Consider the following 22,341-nt stretch of genomic DNA (forward strand, 5'->3'; position numbering starts at 1 on the left):
TTTTTTCAGCAAAAGATCCAGACTAAAAGTAGAACAGTCATCTCAAAATATAAATTGACAGCACTGATGGACTGCAATTTATTGCAGCCTACATTTTTTTTTAGTCTGGTGCATCATTATTGTATTCCAATTTTATTTCGCATCTATAACTATGCTTTTTAAGACCCCAATAAAACGTTCAACCACTTAAAAATAAATGACAGTCTTGGGCGCCTGGGTGGCTCAGTTGGTTAAGCGACTGCCTTCGGCTCAGGTCATGATCCTGGAGTCCCTGGATCGAGTCCTGCATCGGGCTCCCTGCTTGGCAGGGAGTCTGCTTCTCCCTCTGACCCTCCCCCCTCTCATGCTCTCTCTCTCTCATTCTCTCTCTCAAATAAATAAATAAAATCTTAAAAAAAAAAAAAAAAGACAGTCTTTAAAATTTCACAAATACACCAGCAACCCTAACAATACTGGGAAAATGTTCTGAGGTGGTACCATTCACAGAAAGACAAAACTAAAATCCACCGTTCTTCCAACTATTTCAAAATCTCTATAATTAGACCATTTCCCATTCTATATGCCTCCAATATAAATATTCCCTTTTGTTTTTTTTTTTTTTTTACTATTTATTTAAGTAATATCTACACCCAATGTGGGGCTCAAACTCACAATCCCAAGATCAAGAGTCACATGCACTTCCAACTGAGCCAGCCAAAGTGCCCCAAATATTCCCTTTTAGTGCCAAATGTTTTAGATCTAATTATAAAGGCTGGAAATTCAGAAAGAAACACCAATGCAAAAAGGAAAACTAAAAATCTGAAAACTAATAAACAACTAGTAATATAACTTTGTATAAGGCATTTCCCAGGACAATATGCTATTTCATAAAAGTGAGACATAATAGTTTTTTTCCATATTCATTTTCATTATTTTACACCACTAAAGAAGATAATTCTTAAAATCACCTTATGGTATGATAAAATTCACTAACCTGAGAATATATCTCATGAATGTACAAAATAAAATTTGAAACAAGAAATATTTTCTACCTTTACTATATTTGTAGCACATAAATACATGTATCTTGTTAACAAAATCTAACCACTGAATCAGAAATTGACTTCCTTCTAAAAAGGACGTTTCAACACCTTTATATTAATCACCTTCTTAAAATATTTTCTATTTTTTTGTTCATATGATCTTAGAGACTATTTTCAATAATCAACACTGGGTATTATCATAATTTATCAGTCATAGATACTAAAACATTCTATCCACCTCAAATTTTGTTTTATTAAATATTTAAGTTATCTCTACACACAACATGAGGCTCAAACTCAGAACCCTGAGATCAAGAGTTGCATGCTCTTCCAACTGAGGCAGCCAGGCGCCCCTGTCTACCTCGAATTTTTTTTTTTAAATACATTTCTCATATGTATTTGGTCTTCATCCATGATTTTTTTTTTTTTTTTAAGATTTTATTTATTTATTTGACAGAGAGAGACACAGCGAGAGAGGGAACACAAGCAGGGGAAGTGGGAGGGAGAAGCAGGCTTCCCACTGAGCAGGGAGCCCGATGCGGGGCTCGATCCCAGGACCCTGGGATCATGACCTGAGCCGAAGGCAGACACTTAACGACTGAGCCACCCAGGCGCCCCTGTCCACCTCGAATTTTAAAGTAAATGCAGACAAATTATCTCATGGTTAAAATGTCTATGTAAATTAGATTTAAACCTGTAGAAAAGATCATCAGTTCCTCTAGCCTAAGTATTATCCATTTCCATCTTCCTCTCCACTCCAATGTAAGAATAAATTATAGCCTATTGACCTCAGTCTATTTACTTCCAAGTCCTTAAATGATTTATTTCTGTATTCTATTAAAATTAAACAGAAAACTTGTTATTTTGCATTGTTATATCCAGATGTATCATTGATAACTAATTATATAAATCAAAACAAAAACGCTAAAATATATTACCTATGACTTGTAGACAACCACAACATTTCAAAGATGGTCCAAACATTAAGTGATCCACTTCCCCACTTATGAACTGGGAATTAAACAAGCCAGGACGCCAATGAGAAATCCAAAGGATATCTTCCCAAAGGGATTGTTCGTTATACCCAACTCTGCAAAACTACATAGGCTTTCAGATAGCTAAGTTTGTTTTTTTTTTTCTGGTTCTCAGACTAGCAATATATAGGCAATTAAAAAGGCAGGGGGCAGGGGGGGCACACAAAATGCAGAATGTCCATATAATGGAGTATTATTCAGCCCTAAAAGGAATGAAGGACTACTGATACATACTACATCATGGAAGAACCTTATGCTAAGTGAAAGAAGCCAGTTACAAAAGACCACATATTGTATGATTCCATTTACATGAAATGTCCAGAATAGACAAATCTGTAGAAACATAAAATAGACCAGTGATTGCCAGGGGCTAGAGGGAAGCAGGGAATGAGGAGTGACTGTTAACAGGTATAGGTTTCTATTTGGAGTGGTGAGAGTGATGGAATTAAGACCGTTGTGATGGTTGTACAACCTTGAGAATATACTCAAAACCACTGATTTGTATACGCTAAAATGGTAGATTTTATAGTATATGAATTATATTTATTTTTTTATTTTTAAGTAGGCGCTATGCTTGAACTCATGACCCTAAGTTTAAGTCACAGGCTCTACCAGCTGATCCAGCCAGATGCAGTGTGGTTTATATTTTTTTTTAAAAGGGAGAGATGTCATTCAAAACCTATCCCTAACACAAGCATCAGAAAATTACATCTTAATTTAATAGTAACCTATCTTTTAAAGGAAAAGACATCAAATGATAAGAGAACAAAAGAAAATCTCAACACTTAGTAAATGTTTGTTGAATAAATGAATACGCAGTGAATAGTTTTAAAGTGGTAACAGCCAGAGTAACCTTAAGTTATTTAAAAATTAGATTATATACGAGCACAAATTATAAATGCTATATTTTCATTAAAATTTGCCATTGTTTTCTTCCTCAGATAATTCACAAGTAGGAAGAAAGGCAGATGATCGCTAAGCTTTAGGTACATTCACTCCCTTGCCTCAACACTTGAGCAAAATCATGCAACATCTACTAAAGCTCTTAAGTTAAAGCAAAGACTAACCAGATATTAACCAAAGCCATTTCCTCTTTTCCTTAGACACATTGCTAGATGGCATACCACAGCCTCTATAGTTAGTTTCTGATAGAGTTATGGCCGCTGAAGTAGAAGCAAAAGCTGTGTGCACCACTCCTAAGGCCTGGCCCAATAAAAACCTTCCACACACAACTGTCCACTCCCTTTCTCCTCCCCTCTACCTTAATGTGAGTATGATGAACTTGGAGCCAGAAGCTGGAAAGAGCCTGCATCTCCCAAAGGAGCTACCCACCTACTGGAAACATCCATTTTAATTTTCACATGAATACGAAATAACATATAACATTTGAGTCATTATATATGTATTTTGTGGTGTGGTTGCTACAGCAACTAGAGTTACTTTAACTCATACGTTAGCTTGTAAATACGCATTAAATCCTCTTAAAAGGCATTCTAAATCATCGAAGGCATGTTACCCCATGGTGATTTTAAACAGTTTATGAATTTGTTATTCTGGATGATTTTCTGAGTGTTTTTCTGGCAATGATTTTCTCCAATATAAAACCTCCAGCAAGTACCTTGATAGAAACTATCTATGATTGTATTTCATGTTTTCTTTACCTCTACTGTGATTTGAAATATTAGTATTATCTTTTTAGGTATATAAGTTAACCACTGAGATCATGTAACACAAATTCATAACCTCTCACTTTTCTGAAAATACTTACAATACTCAGCACAACACAGTCAATGGACTCCCGCTTTCTCAAGGCCTAAGTCACATGAAATAAAATAGTGTTTAACAGAGAAGTACTTTTAAATGCTGGGAAGAGCCATCTCTTCAAAGTCCCGGATGCCACTAGGTAATCGGTAAAGGGAAAAGAAAAGGGAAGTTGAAGGGTCAGTGAAAAGCAGGAAAGAAAGGCCCAACTGGGCAAGGATGGCAGACATCCGCAAAAGCCTCAAGTACCATAAAGTTAACCTATACCTATTATTGTTGCATTATATGTAAAGTGTAGTAAAAGATCGTTTCTTGTTTAATAGTTCCTATGTGAAACCAAATGTAAAAATGATCTCAGGAAAAATCCTAAAACTTTATCATTTTATTCAAACTAGCCACAACCTGAGATTAACTGGAAATAAACAAGATTCTGCTCATCCTTCCCTATCCCAAAACAACAAATAAACGAATCTGCCATTCTTAAAAAAAAAAAAACAAAAACTGCTAATATTCTGAAGAAAAAAAAAATCAAACAAATAAGGGCATCTAAAAAGAAAAGGGGGAAGAGGACAAGAAAAAAGAAGAATCAAAAGACTAATCCAAATTAATAGCTAATAGAGATTGTTCAGCCTCATTTTAAATGCTCTTTCTTTCTGTCCATCTTTCCAAAGAGTAAGACGACATGATTAAGGCAGGAAGAGCCACCTGCTCAGCCTGCTCAAAATCAGAGCTTACCTCCTTAGATTGATGGCCTGTGCCAAGTTTGGAACACCTTCCATCTCTGTTGTCTTCTGCCCCATCAGACTGCTGATAGGCCTATGGGGGGAAGAAAGAGAAACACACCTGCTAGAATGCCATGTCCAACTCATTATTTGCCTTCTCAAAAGGAATCATCAGTTCTTACTATTCATGGAAGGCAGATAATCCAATGGTTATTTGGCCTCAGAAGATTGGCATTGGTCTTTCGGAAGCCTCTCCTTGAACAATTGAGCATCAGAAGTCTCAACAGGTAAGAATCAAATGCTGACTTAAGAGCAAACAAATCTCAGACAACCACATCAAAACAATAAAAGCCTCTCCACTGCCAACTAAGTCCTGCACCATGTCTCTAAAGTTCAAAAGATTTTCAGGTAGATGTTATTAATCAAAGACACAATGTGAACTGCTAAAGCATTTTCATGAATTGATGATCATATCCTGAAAACAGAGTAGAATAACTTCAAGGAATCTCTGTGGTAGAGATCTGACCTAGTCTCTGTCTTGAAAATGTTACCTAAGCCATCCACATCAGAAAGTTGACTACTCTCCTACCTAAAGTCTCTATGGAGGGAGAGTCCATGCTTTCCCCTAGTACACATTCCGATGTATCACCTTCATGGTCAAGAGATACTTCCTCATGATCAACCAAAATCAACAAATAACATTTTCTCTAATTTAATCTTCCAAAATTACAGAAAAACAACTTGGTATCTACCTATCCCTTTATATGTTTGAAATAATCAAATCATTCATTTTTATTCTGTTCTCTAAGCTAAATCACCATATCCCTTCACCCTTACTAATAAAATTTTAATTTTCTATGAAAGTTTAGTTCTAGACATTAATTATAAACTACAGCCTTAAGGTTCTCAATAGACAACACTAGACTACAGAAATGAAAGAGTCCAAAAACAGATGAGACATAAAACAGATCTGAAGACCACATAGGATATTACCTAATGAAGCAGAAGTAATAAAATGTTAGTGTTTGCATAAATTATCTTGTGCTTAATTTTCGGCTTTCCCTCTAAAAATAAGCTCCAAAAAAGGAAACCCATATATAAAGTTTATTAAATATACAGATGTTCTTAATATAGCAATGAATTCAAGTTAAATGGACTAAAAAAGTAACTTTTTAAAAGTAACTTTCTACATAATGAATTTCATTTTGTAATTTTTTTTTTTTAAAGTAAGCTCTATGCTCAATGTGGGCGTGAACTCACGACCTTAAGATCAACGGTTGTTCATTATACCAACTGAGCCAACAAGGTGCCCCTCATTCTGTCATTTTTTTTAAGTCAGGAGATATATGAAACTCCTGAAGTTGCCTTATTAAAAATATGCTTTCAACAAAAATACAAATCAACAGTTTTCTACTTTAATCACTCTAAAAATAATGTAGAAGGGACTATTAACAAGAGGGAAAAAGTGGCCTATTGCAATATTATTCAAATTTTCAGAATATTAGTATTGCCAATCACAAAGCATGGTAAAGGGGCTGATAAAGCTTTTTATCGACCTGAAGGTATTTTTTTTTAAGTGATTTGAAAAACAGTGACAGAAAATATTTAAGCCCAACTATTAACTTTGGTATGAATCTATACCCGGTACCTTAAAAATCTATATCCGTTACCTACTTTTTCTTCTTTGTTGTGAAAATTCTCAATTGATCAATCACATCATTAACAGACAGACCTTGCTTATAAATGATCCCCAAAATGGAAGTCTGCTCTAATCCTTCTATTCCTTTAAAATAAAAAAAAAGGTTAACGATTATACTATCTCCCAATACTTTCCACCTAGCAATATGCTAATTCTTATGACCAAGAAATCAGAAGTGTTTTCCTTCCAATAATAATATATGTTTCAAGGTAAAGACTTCAAGGTATTTTATTAGACTAAGATCTTGATAGCAAATTTAAAAAGCAAATAAGTGTTATATGGGGGATGGAAAGAGCAAAAGGTCAGAATAAATCTCTATTATGATGTCATCAACTGTCAAAATCATTTTTCCATTTAATTTAAAACAGGGATTTTCATTCAAAGGAAGGGCAGATTCAGAGAAGAGCCCTTAAGTAGCTTAAAATCACTGCCACCATCTCCACAATTCAAGGGAAAAGTCATCTGTTATAAATAAGAGCTTGAGGGAAACAGTTTTCCTAAGAATCCAATAATAAATGGTTCTATATCAGCTCCGTGTGCTAATATGTTGCAAATAATGATTCAAATTCTTAAGTTATGATAAACAAAATGAAATACACTACTAAACCATACTTCTCCAATTCCGTTCACATTAAAAATGACCAAACACTATTATAAACCAAGAACCACTAAAATATTCATCTTCCTTGCCTTTCCTTAAATATATTCTAAGAAAATTATCAAAATATAGAGAAATCTATAGGTTTGAAAAAATATTCACTACAATGATTCACTACACTGGAAAAAATGTCCAACTAACCAAGAGAAGTTTGTTTGTTTTTTTTTAATTTACCTATATTTACTTTTACCTGATTCATTCCTTCCTTCTACAAAGGATTTGAGATGATAGCTTATCAGAACATAATTCATTATATATGTATAAAATATAAATCAAAAAAGAAAACAATTTAAATATGTCAACCAGGTAAGGTCCAAATCAGTCCTTATGGCTGCACTTCTAAATTTATTCTCTGAGTTTCAAGTAGTCAAGGTAAAAGGACAAGTGACCATTAAATAATTCTCACTAGAATAAAGGAGAAAACACATCCCAGAGAAAACAAGAATTGATAATAGATGGCATAGCTTCTGGATGATGAGTATAGGCAGATATTTAAAAAAGAATAAAGATTATACAAGAGAAATAGTGTTAAGGAAAAGATAAAAAATTATATGTACATTCTAACTGCAGTGATATAAAAACACAGTATATATGGAAAAAAAGACTAGAAGGTCATACACAACCTTCTCCCCCACAATACTGATTTGTTTGACTGCAGTGACCATATTATATTCTTCTGTACTACAAACATAGTCTTCTCTACCAAGCTAAATGCTAGGCATACAGTAGTATAATATTTTTAAATATATTGAAATGTCTTTATTTACCTGACTCATTTAAGATAATATTTGGCTTACAAGATAGAAATACTCAATATACAACAAAAGAACTAATGAATATAAAGTATTTTTGTGACAAAGAACCCATTACTGCCACATCATGAATAGCAAGGTTGATTATAGACTCCTTCCATAGTTGTCAAGAACCAATAAGCCTTTCTCACCCCACAATTTTGTTTTTTTCACTCCATGTATGTTTCAGATTCCTCCTTAAGGCTCACAAGATGTTAACTACAAAGAAGTATTATTGTTACTCCCAGACAAGAAATCATATAAACAGCATTTTTAAAAATATTTCATTCATGTTGGAAAAACCAAACACATATCCTACATAGTTCAAATTTTGAAAAGAGAGCAACTAGAAAATCTCCAAAATCAAACATGACCACAAAACTGTTAACAAAATGTTTATAGCCTCAACTTCTCAATATTGTGAAATCATACCACAACCTGATGATTCCAAACTATGTCCTTCATTCAGTTCCTATTTCTTGACGTTTTCTTGCTTCTCAAATACCAAGTAACTACAACCAAAATTTCCCCTTTTAACATAGGAAGTCATCTTCAAAGCAGAACTTGGACTTTTACGGTGGCTACTTTTTAAAGAGGATATGTGCCCTAAAACATATATCAATTAGAATTGACAGTCTTTAAAATTAAAGACTCTAACATACAAATATAAACATGGAAATTGCACAAGATACTGTTATCACATTACACGCAAAAAATGGCACTAAACAGAAAAAATTGCACCCATCCTTCCTCTATTATCATTATCAGTAAATTCTATGGCCTTAAAGAAGTGTTTATTTAAAAACAGATGTCAGGAACACTAAAAAACATTCAAAACATTTTAAAAGTTTAAGACAATGAAAATAAAAACAGATGTCACGTTACAGTAACTTTAACAAAAAAACACGATATACTTTTAAAAAACTGATAGAACTAAAATTAAATAGTCCAGATATTCTGTTGCTTATCATATAAAAAAATTCACATACTCTGACATACGCCTATTTACATTTGTTTTCATCTTTTAAAAAACATATTCCCAGTCCTGGTTTCCCAAAAGGATAAGGCATTGGTGATACTTAAAGATTACCTTCTACCTCTACTTTTTTTAAAAATAAGGAGCTTTGTTCTCCAAATAAATAAATAAAAATAAAAAAATAAAATAAAAATAAGGAGCTTTGACTAATATTAAGAGATTTGAGGGAGGGAAAACTAAGAAAGTAAAATGAAAAAAATAGTCAAACATTTCTCCCACACACACATTTTTTTCAGATATTTAAATGTGGTAAAATGAAGACGTGGAAGAAAATTTTAAGATACAGTTAGATTTCATATTATACCCAGTTAAGGCTTAAAGAAAAACAGAAGGAAGAGAGAGGAAAGTAATTAGATGGAAGAGAGGAAAAGATTCCAAGGTATCAAAGGAAAAGGGAGTAAGATTCCAAAGCATTAGTAAAAGAAGACTCACTACAGTCTCAGCTCATAGACCAAGAGATTTGGTGTTACGAGTTTTGTGCATCTGAATGGTCAATTTTGATTAACCAGTTTTAAGTTGGTTTTTTTTTTTTAAAGATTTTATTTATTTGACAGAGAGACAGCGAGAGGGAACACAAGCAGGGGGAGGGTCAGAGGGAGAAGCAGATTCCCCACTGAGCAGGGAGCCCGATGCAGGGCTCGATCCCAGGACCCTGGGATCATGACCTGAGCCGAAGGCAGACGCTTAACCGACTGAGCCACCCAGGCACCCCAGTTTTAAGTTTTTTAACGATTATTTAGACACCAAGATTTATTTCAAAATGGGATGGCAAACTCCCAGGAGGAGAAATTCTTGGTGGGATATTGTATTAATGACAAAAATAAAGTTTTCAGATTAAATTTAGCTCAAAGACCATATCTACTTGAAGAATTTCCTCATCCCTTGCCTAGAGAATTAGAAATCATTTTTAAATGATACCTTATTTTTAAAAATTACTTTAAGATGGAAAACACTAGTAATCAGTACTTCTGAGAGAGAAATGAAAGGATAGATACCACAGAGCATAACAATTCCAAAAAGCTAGATATGACTCACTAGTCTGGGTAACAAATCTTAATTAAAAGCCTACTTTATTTTATTTACATTTACAAGAAAGGAACAGGAAACAGATTTTTTAAATTTTAGTAATAAAAGGGATAAAGTGTATGTGAAAAAAATTAGTAAATCATTCCATTTAGTGACCTTTGTGAAAAAAGCAACAGTTATCAAGATTTTATTTATTTCTTTGGTTGGTTGTTTACAGAGACAGCATGAGCAAGGGGAGGGGCAGAAGGAGATAGAGAATCTCAAGCAGACTCCACGCTGAGTGTGGAGCCCAACTTGGGCTCCTGGGTGGTTTAGTCAGTTAAGTATCTGCCTTTGGCTCAGGTCATGATCCTGGAGCCAGGATCGAGCCCTGCATGGGGCTCCCTGCTCAGCAGGAAGTCCGCTTCTCCCTCTGCCCCTCATCCGGCTCGTGTTCTCTCTCACTCTTTCTCTCTCTCAAATAAGTAAAATCTTAAAAAAAAAAAAAAAAAAAGAGTCAGACGCTTAGCCAACTGAGCCACCCAAGATGCCCTAGAAGTATCTCCTTTGAATGTCAGAAAGATGGTTTCAGGTAATTCATCCTATAATATCTCCCTTATCATTGAAACAGATTACTTAATGTATAAAAGGATTCTAGAAAAGAAGTTCCCTTCTAAGTTAAAAGAAAATGTCCTTATCCAAAAGTTGGTTCTCTTCAGGAATCAAGAGGAAAATACAATAAAGTAAAACAATGAGGTTGGTTCTGTCAACTGTGTCTTTATAGTGTCTGGTTCTAAAATACTATAAAATCTCTGATATGAAAACACAATCAAGTTGGAATTAAAATATTATCTCCAATAGCTATTTTTCTTCTTCTTTGAATAGAGAATGCTCAACTCTTGAAATGTACCAAAAGCTAGCAACTGCCACAAGACTGTTTCTCTAGATGAGTGGTACTCATAGCAATGTGACTCTAGTAATATATTTGTTAGTGTAATGTATTTGTTAGTGCTTGCACTGTGGAGTCCATCATCCAGCTCTTTAAGACCTTAAATTTCTATAGTAAAATCACAGAAGTTATTTGATATATTCAATGTGAACAAAGGAAGGCTAGAGCACTCTAGGTATCTACAAGCCTAAATGTTCAAAGACGTGATACATGGCTCATTTTGTCTCACTGTAGTTGGCTTCTGTTACCAAACATCCACTGGCTCCCTTCCATGACATCTGCTTAAAGCCATGTGAGTTTTCCTTGAATTCGATAATGCTTGAACTCCGAATTCCCAATGATTCGAGGTTTAGCTCTATTAGGCCATTCCAAAGTACTAGAGGGGGCAGTCAATTATCACACACTCCAAGCCTGGTAATGAATGAAGGTTATCCACCATGAATTCCTATCTTTAACAGCAGGTGTCACTATGTAGCCTTAATGGTTGATGTAGGAAGACTGCTGGTCCTCATCTCGTGCTCCCAAGATTCTGAAAGTTTACAGTGCCAAGAGGGAAAACTGAAGAGCTCTCTGCCTGCCCAAATCAAACATGAAAACAGGCCATAAAGTTTCTCCCCATTTCTTTTTCTAATTTTGACTTAATTAGGTCCAATTCATTAGCCAAAAAGAGAAATCATCCTTGGAGCTTGAAACAATAGTTATTTTTAAATCAAGAATAAGATGAAATTATATTAAAAATGAAGTAATTCTGAAAAATGATATTTTGTTCCCCTACACTCCCTCAGTCTTCCACTAAAAAAGAACGAAAAAGAGAATTCAGTAATTTTTTTTTCTTTAGTAAACTCTGTGCCCAAGGTAGGGCTGAACTCACAAACCCGAGATCAAGAGTCACATCCTCTACCAACTGAGCCAGTCAGGTATCCCTAGAATTCAGTAATTTTCTTATACATACTTCAGAGCTAGCATTTTTGTCACATTTGTAAATTTCAAAACAATACAGAAAGCTATGGAACTCAGTGTAGTGGATCAAAATCAGAAGAAATGATCCACATGCACACACCCCAGAATCCTGCATAATGGATATAGCATAATGTTAACTACAAAAGCTGAGAGCTAAACTGAAGAAGAGTCTTTTTTTTTTTTAGATTTATTTATTTCTTTGCCCAAGACACACACACACACACACACACACACACAGAGGGAGTGAACAAGCAGGGGGAGGGAGATGCAGGCTCCGTGCTAAGCAAGGAGCCCGACACAGGACTCGATCCCAGGACCCCGAGACCATGACCCGAGCCAAAGGCAGACACCAAACTGAATGAGCCACCCAGGCGTCCCTGAAGAAGAGAGTCTTAAAGGTATCTTTGATTTAGTTATTTCTGCAGACATCAGAACCACATGAAAATTTGAACAGAAAAGAACTGAACCTAGCTTCCAGGTCTCACTCTTCAGCCTGGGATGATGACAATTCCAAGCATATATTTGGAAGCCCAGTCAAATGTCAAAATGAGTCACTGTGCTATTAGAGCCCACTCTTTAATGTGTACTTATGACAAGAAATAGTTTTACTTACTCTGGTCAGCATAGTTTTTTGCTTTGAGTTCAAGTTGCCTTGTTTGAGATTCTAAAGATTCCACTCGGGTCTGTAAATCCTTTTTTTCCTGTTCTTGAGAGTCTTCAAATTCAATGAATTTCTAATAGAAAAGAAAAGCATTATTTTCATTAGAAAAAAGAAACTTTTTTAACATTATCAACTCCTGTTGTTTCCTGGTATCAAGAATGACAATTAGGCATTAACTACTCAGAAAGATCTAAGAATCAGCAACTTAACGTTCATTTTTTAGTTTCTCTATAAAACCTTCCAAATATAGAAGGAAAAACATGACCAAATAGTTTATGAAGTGTTTCCACTTCATATAATAGGCATTCCAAAGAAAATACATTCATCCTACTCCAAATATATGAATCCTTTAACTAGCATATTTGCATATTCATCTGAGTTGAAGACACAGTTTTTTATATAATGCAGAACATGTACAACAAATGAAGAACAAAAGAAGGATGACATGTCAATAAATATCTATTCAACAATTATTTGGTTAATAAAAAGTCTTTTACGGGCGCCTGGGTGGCTCAGTTGGTTAAGCGACTGCCTTCAGCTCAGGTCATGATCCCGGACTCCCGGGATCAAGTCCCGCGTCAGGCTCCCTGCTCGGCGGGGAGTCTGCTTCTCCCTCTGACCCTCCTCCCTCTCATGCTCTCTGTCTCTCATTCTCTCTCTCGCAAATAAATAAAATATTAAAAAATAAATAAATAAATAAATAAATAAATAAGTCTTTTAGATTACCTGAACTATGGAGTTTAAATTCCTGAGAAAAAGAGCACTTACTAGAAATAACTCCACCAAATTCAATTTACTAAAACTGTTATTGTCAAGATTATTATTAAATCTAATCACTAAGTCTCAGTCCTCATCTTAATTGTTCTATCAGCATCATCTGACATCTGATCACTCACTCCTTAAAATTTTTTTTTTTTTTTTTAATTTCACTTCCAGGAGTTTGTTTTCCTTCTACGTTACTGGCTGCTTCTTGGTCTTCTTTGTTGGTTCTTCCTCTTCTCCCCAGTTTCTTAACATTCACAAGCTCAGTCCTTGGACAACTTCTCTTCATTGTTTACTCTTTTTTAAAGATTTTATTTATTTATTTGACAGAGAGAGCACAAGTAGGCAGAGCGGCAGACAGAGGGAGAGGGAGAAGCAGGCCCTCCGCGGAGCAGGGAGCCGGACGCGGGGCTCGATCCCAGGATCCTGGGATCATGACCTGAGCCGAAGGCAGACGCTTAATGACCGAGCCACCCCGGCGCCCCTTCATTGTTTACTCTTATTCCCTGATGATCTCATCCAGTTTCATGGCTTTAAATACTAACTATAGGGGCGCCTGGGTGGCTCAGTTGGTTAAGCGACTGCCTCCGGCTCAGGTCATGATCCTGGAGTCCCTGGATCGAGTCCCGCATCGGGCTACCTGCTCAGCAGGGAGTCTGCTTCTCCCTCTCCCGCTCCCCCCTCTTGTGCTCTTTCCCTCTCTCACTCTCTCTCTCAAATAAATAAATAAAATCTTAAAAATAAATAAATAAATAAATACATACATACATACTAACTATATGCTGACAACCTCCAAATTTCTAGTCCAGTCTCGAGCCTAGACCTGAATTAAACATTTGTATGTCCAACTGCCTACTGGACAACTCTGCTGATATGAATGTCTAATAAGCATCTTAACCTTCACATGTCAAAACTTGCTCCTCCTGATCTTACCTCGCTCATTTAATTACCGTGGCCACTTGCTCAGGCTCAAACCTTGAGTCAGCTTTGATTCTTCTCTTTCTCTAACACCTCATATCTAATCTATTAGCAAATCTACCTTCAGATCCATCCATTTTTCCATTATCTCCACCACCATCCTGGCCTGTGCCAACATTATCTACTGCCTGGATTAATGGAACAACAGCCTCCTAACTAATCTCCTTACTTCTACCCTTGCCCCTACAGTGCATTTTCAATACAGTAGTTAGAGTGACCCTTTAAATAGTCAGATGGGGCACCTGGTTGGCTCAGTCAGTAGAGCAAGCAACTCTTGATCTCGGGATCATGAGTTCAAGCCCGATGTTGGGTGTAGAGATTACTTAAATAAACACTAAAAAAAAGTAAGTCAGATCAATTCACTCTGCTGCTCAAAATCCTCTGATTGCGGGACGCCTGGGTGGCTCAGTTGGTTAAGCGTCTGCCTTCGGCTCGGGTCATGATCCTGGAGATCGAATCCCATATCGGACTCCCTGCTCAGCAGGGAGTCTGCTTCTCCCTCTGACCCTCCTTCCTCTCGTGCTCTGTCTCTCCCATTCTCTCTCTCTCAAATAAATAAATAAAATCTTAAAAAAAAAAAAAATCCTCTGATTGCTTACGTTCTCCCAAAGTCCTTACCACAGCCTCCCAGGACCAACCACAATCTACTAGACTCTTACTTATTTGACATCATCCTCTTCTACTCTTCCCCTCCCCATCCCCACATACTCTGATTCAAGATACCCTGCCATTCCTTCAACACTCCAAACCTTTGCAATTGCTTCCTACAGCCTAGAATTCTTTCTCCAGATACCAAATGGATTGCTCCCTCATCACCTCCTTAACATCTTTGTTCAAATGTCACTTTAAAAAAAAAAAAAGATTTTATTTCAGAGAGAGAGGAGAGCACATGCGCACACACACACACACACACACAAGCATGAGGAGGGGGAGGGGCAGAGGGAGAAGCTGACTACCTGCTGAGCAGGGAGCCTGCTGTGGGGCTCGCACCTGGGATCAAGACCTGAGCCAAAGGCAGACACTTAATGGACTAAGCCACCCAGGCGCCCCTATATATGCACCTTCTTAATAAGATTTTCTTGTGATGATATTTAAAACTGCAATACTCACTCCCTACTTCCCTCCCTGCTTTTCTTCTCTCCAGCACTTACTCTCACCTAACATACTATAAATTTTAGCAATTTATCTTATTTATTATCTGCCTTACGTCACTAAAATGTAGACTCCATGAAGGCAGGGATTTTTTTTTTTAAGATTTATTTATTCATCTCAGAGAGAGAAAGGGAGAGAGCACGAGTGGGAGGGGCAGAGGGAGAGAGTGAATCTTAAGCATACTCCCTGCTGAGCATGGAGCCCCACATAGGGCTCGATCCTGCGACCATAAGACTATCACCTGAGCCGAAACCAAGAGTCAGGTGCCTAACAGACTGTGCCCCCCAGGCGCCCCAGGGCAAGGACTTTTGTTTTCTTTGCTCCTATAGTCCCAGTGCGATGATGATGGCCCAAATATTTGTTAAATGAATTAATAAACAAATGAAAAAAAACTTTTAGAGTAAAAATACTGAAACCCCTATAGAAAAATGTGTAGTTCACAAAAAACCTTAGATATCACTAAATACACCTTAGTTTTAATATGAAATTTTTTTGTTCATTACTTAATCTGTCCTGAAACTCTTCAGTCACTACAGTAAACAAAGTTTTTTGTCTGCACACATTGCCTTCATTTGGAAGTTCTCCCCAGTTTCATGCTAATTCTGTTCAGTCCATACAGTTGGATTGGTGAAGACTCCCATCTCCCTAGTGGTGGGCATATGACTTAATCCAGACAAGTCATTCTTCCCTGGGATATCTTCCAGACAGGTCATTCTTCTCTGGGATATCTGCCAGTTACTAGAAAGAATATTACCTCTCTTCCTTGGGAATCACACACACTAAGAATTTAGCAGGCTTAAGCTGCAGATAGACATCTTTTCCCAACATATGGAAAGAATATGCCTGAGAAATAAAGCCAATATAAAGGAAAACAAAGATCAAGGAAGAAGAAAATCCTAATTAAAGGTACTATTTGAGTACTAGACTCCATATTTCTTGCAGCCAGCATTTTGGAGTTGTTTTTATTTTTTTTCAGTTACATAAACAAATATATTCTATCACAAGAAACTGAAAGCAGAGCGCCTGGGTGGCTCAGTTGTTGGGCGTCTGCCTTCGGCTCAGGTCATGATCCCGGGGTCCTGGGATTGGGCCCCGCATCGGGCTCCCTGCTCGGTGGGAGGCCTGCTTCTTCCTCTCTCACTCCCCCTGCTTGTGTTCCCTCTCTCGCTGTGTCTCTCTCTGTCAAATAAATAAATAAAATCTTAAAAAAAAAGAAACTGAAAGCATCCTAATATAGTCATCTACTTCTCCTTAAGAGTCATTTGGTTTCCTTATATTATTAGATAATGTTCTTATCTTTTCAAGATTGAAACCTATAACCTCTGAAACATTGGTTCTTAATGATTCAGGGGTTCACAGACCCATTTGGTAATTTGATATATCCATGAACCATGTTTCCCCAGAAAAAATGCCCTCACCCAACCCGAATTCTGCCTATTTTTCTGAGGGACTCAGAGATCACTTAAGTCCTTTCACAAACTCCACATTTAGCACCCCTATGCCCTATACTTTTCTATGCAAATATTCCATATTTGGGAAGCTTCTGGGAAGCATCAAACAGCCACTGTTTACTTTTCCAGAATACTAATCTAAAGATAACTGTAAGTAGGAGTAAAGATTATAGTAAATACAAGAAAAGAGGCAAACTGGGGGCGACTGGCTGGCTCAGTAGGTAGAGCATGTGACTCTTGATCTCAGGGTCGGGAGTTCAAAAAACGGGTTGGGGGGGCGCACCTGGGTGGCTTCTCCCTCTCCCTCTGCCCCTCCTCCCCGCTCATGCACTCTCTCTCTCAAATAAATAAAATCTTTAAAAAAAATTTTCTAAAAACAGGCAAACTTGATAAATCATCCATTCATTCATCCATTCATTCAAAAAATGTCTACTATTTACTATGCACCGGGCACATGAAACGTGACTGTGAATATCACATTATCTCTGCCTTCCAAAGGTGCTCACTGGCTACAAACTGAATGCAAGCAGGAAATACAAAGGTTATGCTGAGGGCTGCCTCAGTGGCACAGTCGGCTGAACGGCCAGCTCTAGGTTTTGGCTCAGGTCGTGATCTCAAGGTCATGAGATCTAGCCCAGCGTGGGGCTCCAAGCTCAGTGCAGAGTCTGCTTGGGACTCTCGGCCCCTCCCCGCTGCACTCTCGTACTCTCTTCTCTAAAATAAATAAATCTTAAAAAAAAAATAAAAGTTATGTTGAACAGAAAAGCAGCAGCTATATAACAGGATGTTGGTGATGAACTCTGAGTAAATTACTTCAACATTTTGCCAGGACTATAAGAAAAGACTAAGAATCAATAAGAAAACGTAATTATTTTTCGGCCTGCTTTAAAAATGCTCCCTTGGCTAAATGAACTGCTCTATCTGGGTTAAGTAACAAGAAATTTTAGGCTTCTTTTGTGCAATGGATAAAATGCTGTTTTAAAGAACATATAGCAGGGAGGGGGGTGGGAGGATGGGTTAGCCTGGTGATGGGTATTAAAGAGGGCACGTTCTGCATGGAGCACTGGGTGTTATGCACAATGAATCACGGAACACTACATCTAAAACTAATGATGTAGGGGCGCCTGGGTGGCTCAGTCGTTAAGCGTCTGCCTTTGGCTCAGGTCATGATTCCAAGGTCCTGGGATCGAGCGGGCTCCCTGCTCGGCGGGAAGCCTGCTTCTCCCTGTCCCACTCCCCCTCTCTCGCTGTCTCTCTCTCTGTCAAATAAATAAAATCTTTAAAAAAATAAAACTAATGATGTAATGTATGGTGATTAACATAACAATAAAAAATTTAAAAAATAAAGAACATAGCAGATGTTTACCAACTAATACTTAAAATGATGTACTATTAAACTTCTAACAAAAACTTTACCACTAACATTGGTGGTTGCCAGGGGCATGGGGTGGGGATAGGGGAAAATGGTAAAAGTGGCCAAATGACACAAACTTCAGTTATGAGTAAGCTCTGGGGATATAATGTACAGCATGGTGACTACAGATAATACCACCGTACTATACATTTGCACGTTGCTAAAACAATAGATTTTTAAAAGTTCTCACCACAAAAATAAAAATTGTAATTAGGTGACATGTTAACTAACCTTATTGTGGTAATCACTTTGCAATTATGTACATATATCAAATCATTACATGGTACACTTTAAACTTACACAATATTATATATCAATTATTTCTCAATAAAGCTGGAAAAAAACCAACCACCATTCTGCCTATTCAGAATTCCTGATAGAAGAAACATCATCATGAGCACACAGCTTCATGTCTGCTTTGTTTCTTAGCGACCCAGTTTGGCTACAGAAGGGCATGAATAATCCATAAGTTTAGCAGTCACTACACTGCTATCTGCTTACTTCATAGGCGAGCATCACATAGACCTACCTAGATGATTCATGCTTCAGAACTATTCACATTTTATAATGACTGCTGAGACTTTATATCTCTATCACCTTAAGTAAATAGGGCAAAAGGTCCCCCCCCCCCCAAATGACGTGACAGTTCTTGGACTGACAGGGCTATTTATCTCCAAATGGAAATCTCTTGTTTCTACAGTTTCCCTTCACAGTAAGGGACTGGCAATAATGAAAATATTCCAAATGCCAGGCCTTTCCTTCAAGCAAACTAAAATAGATAAACGTAGAGACTCCAAAACGAACTGCCATCTCTCATAATGGTGTATTTTTTTTTCCTTTCTTATTCTAAACAGTGGATCTTAAATTAAACTTTTAGAATCATGAACTCCTTTGAGAATCTTATGAAAATAGATCCTTTCCTCAGGAAGATAAATATATGAAACACAAAACTATGCATTCAAAATCACTGCATCTTCAAGGTCTATAAGAAATCAAGAATGATTTCCTCCCATTTATAAAAATAGTAAATGTTGATTTCTTTTAAAATAATCTTTTAAAATTCTCTCTGTTCCGAAAATCCCAATTTTAAATGTGTATTACATCTTGGTTTGGAAATATACAGCTGCCACCCTCATTTAAAATGTTAATGACTATTACACAACAAAAATAAATACTCCTCAGTTCTGATAAGGCATGTTAACAGATCATAAAAGGGCACTGAAAGCTAGTAGGATAAACACATCTGAAGAGCCTTAAGAGTAATCAAGAAAGAGTAATAAATGACTGAAATTTTCTAAATTGTTACCCCCCAAAAAGATCTGTCAAATAACCTAGTTTTGTGTCATTGTTTTGTGAAATATCCTTGATAATATAAATAACCTTGGGAATAGAAGTTGCTATAGGACACAGTAGCTCAGGAAACACAACATGGATAAATACAAAAAACTTCAGAAAATGGCCTAGCTCTATATGGCACGTAACAATGGAAACGTAGGAAACACTGATATAAAAACTTAAGAAAAAGAAAATTGGAATAGAAATAAAGAATGTGGTAGGGCGCCTGGGTGGCTCAGTCGTTCAGCGTCTGCCTTCGGCTCAGGTCATGATCCCAGGGTCCTGGGATCGGGTCCCGCATCGGGCTCCCTGCTCGGCAGGAAGCCTGCTTCTCCCTCTCCCACTCCCCGCTTGTGTTCCCTCTCTCGCTGTGTCTCTCTCTGTCAAATAAATAAATAAAATCTTAAAAGAAAGAAAGAAAGAAAGAAGGTGGCATGAAATTCAATTAAATGCCAAAAGAGGGCTTGGCAGAAAAAGGTTTAGATTCCTGGTCCTCATAGAAAAGTTGTTTTTTCTCAGTGGGGGTTGGGGACAGAGTATAAGGGAGGTAATGAGAACGGTTTCTTTTTTCTATACCCAACCTTCTCACACTACAGAGAAAATAATTAGGGAATAGCTGGCATGGGTTATTCTTTTTAGAAGCTTTCCACTTCTCTTCCCTGCTCAGAGATCCTTGGTGGGTTAGTAGCACATCTGAGTACTGCTGAACCTCATTACTAGTTTTGTATACTATAAACATGACTGGCTCTGGTTTTAAAGTCTTCTTGGGGCACCTGGGTGGCTCAGTTGGGTAAGGGTCCAATTCCTGATTTATGAGCTCAGGGTCCTGGGCTCCACAATCAGCAGGGAGTATGCTTGAGATTCTCTTCCTCTACCCCTCCCCCATCCCGAACTCTCACACACACTCTCTCTAGCTCTCTAAAATCAATAAATAAATCTTAAAAAAGAAAGAAAGAAAGAAAGAAAGGTGTCCACTTTCTACTCCACCAATTTCAACTTAACACACACACTAATTGAAATAACATAAAAATAGGAACATATCCCATTCTGTCACTTTTTAATCAAAGAAAAAAAGTTAGGCCTCCTGGGTGGCTCAATCTTTTAAGTGTCTGCCTTCTGCTCAGGTCATGATCTTGGAGTCCTGGAATCAAGCCCCTCATCAGGCTCCACACTCAGCGGACAGTCTGCTTCTCCCTCTCCCTTTCCCTAATCCTTCCGCCTGTTCACTCTCTCTCTCAAATAAATAAATAAATCTATCTTAAAAAAAAAAAAAGAAGGGGGCGCCTGGGAGGCTCAGTTGGTTAAGCGACTGCCTTCGGCTCAGGTCATGATCCTGGAGTCCCAGGATCGAGTCCCGCATCAGGCTCCCTGCTCGGCAAGGGGTCTGCTTCTCCCTCTGACCCTCCTCCCTCTCCTGCTCTCTGTCTCTCATTCTCTCTCTCTCAAATAAATAAATAAAATCTTTAAAAAAAAAAAAGAAGGAAAAAAAGTCACAATTAAATATAGCCACACACCTATTTATAATGACTATTCTCCAGATCTCAGCAGGAGTACAGAATAAGCAATTGGCAGTAAAAAGATATTTATTACAACTACTAAGTATTGTTATTTACTCTTAAATAACATACTAAATATAAAACTAAAACTCTTTATCTACCCATCCAATCCAGGCAGTTACTTCATGACAGCCATCAAGGAAAAGGAGTAAACAGTTAACAATATAATATGCTAAGTACTATAATGGAAGCAAACATAAGGAGCAATAGAAACATAGAGAATTAAATGACTAAATCTGCTTTTATTTGTTTATTAAGATTTTATTTATTTGAGAGAGACATAAAGCTGGGGGAGGGAGGGGGGAGAAGCAGACTTCCTGCTGAGCAGGGAGCCCGATGTGGGGCTCGATCCCAGGACCCTGGGATCATGACCTGAGCCAAAGGCAGATGCTTAATCAACTGAGCCGCTCAGGCAAATCTAGCTTTAAAAAGAAAAGCCCAGGGACACCTGGGTGGCTGAGTTGGTTAAGCGTCTGCCTTCAGCTCAGGTTATCATCTCAGGGTCCTGGGATCAAGTCCTGCATTGGGCTCTTTGCTCAGCAGGGAGTCCACTTCTCCCTCTCCCACTCCCCCTGCTGGTGTTCCTGCTCTTGCTATCTCTCTCTGTCAAATTAATAAGTAAAATCTAAAAAAAAAAAAAGACAATATTGGGGCACCTGGGTGGCTCAGTCTGTTAAGTGGCTGCCTTTAGCTCAGGTCACGATCCCAGAGTCCTGGGATCAAGCCCCAAATCGGGTTCCCTGCTCAGCGGAGAGCTGCTTCTCCCTCTCCCTCTGCGTGCCGCTCTGCCTACTTGTGCTATCTCTTTGTCAAACAAATAAAATCTTTTTTAAAAAAGCCCAAAGTCAAAATGTTTCTGTGAACACATTTCAGGAGTTCAACTTTATAAAAATTATAAATAAACCTGTTAAATTTTTCTGGACAATGCCAGCATTTGGATATTTTTTTTTTTTTAAAGATTTTATTTATTTATTTGAGAGGGAAAGAGAGTGAGGGAGAGCACGAGAGCAGCAGAGGGAGAAGCAGACTCCCTGCAGAGCCGGGAGCCCGATGCGGGGCTCGATCCAGGGACCCTGGGATCATGACCCGAGCTGAAGGCAGACGCTTAACCAACTGAGCCACCCAGGCGCCCCGCATTTGGATATTTTTAAAACAAGTAAATTTCTTATTGACAGCACTATACATTTCCAAGTTGTCCTACATCTAAGTACATGTTTTTAATGTTGTCTGTCTTCTGTGCTGTTCCTGTAAGTTTGCTCTTAAAATACAATAAACTAGGAGCTCCAGGGTGGTTCAGTTGGTTGAGTGACCAACTCTTGATTTCAGCCCAGGTCTTGATCTCAGGGTGGTGAGTTCAAGCCCCACATTGGGCTCCATGCTGGCCTTGGAGCCTAC

The 22,341-nt window shown here is 37.6% G+C and overlaps 1 protein-coding gene across 2 annotated transcripts in view; it reads right to left on the reverse strand.

Moving 5' to 3' along the window:
• SPAG9 (sperm associated antigen 9) overlaps positions 1-22,341 on the reverse strand; it is a 137,778-nt gene that overhangs the window by 88,411 nt on the left and 27,026 nt on the right. For both annotated transcript variants that reach the window (XM_081805223.1, XM_081805221.1), the window contains exon 2: positions 12,251-12,371. In XM_081805223.1, coding sequence (XP_081661349.1) covers positions 12,251-12,371 — 121 coding nt within the window. The remainder of the gene's footprint in view (positions 1-12,250; positions 12,372-22,341) is intronic.

This window comes from Leptonychotes weddellii, chromosome 15 (genome assembly GCF_054177405.1).
Source record: "Leptonychotes weddellii isolate Sample4059 chromosome 15, ASM5417740v2, whole genome shotgun sequence".
NCBI classification, from domain to species: domain Eukaryota; kingdom Metazoa; phylum Chordata; class Mammalia; order Carnivora; family Phocidae; genus Leptonychotes; species Leptonychotes weddellii.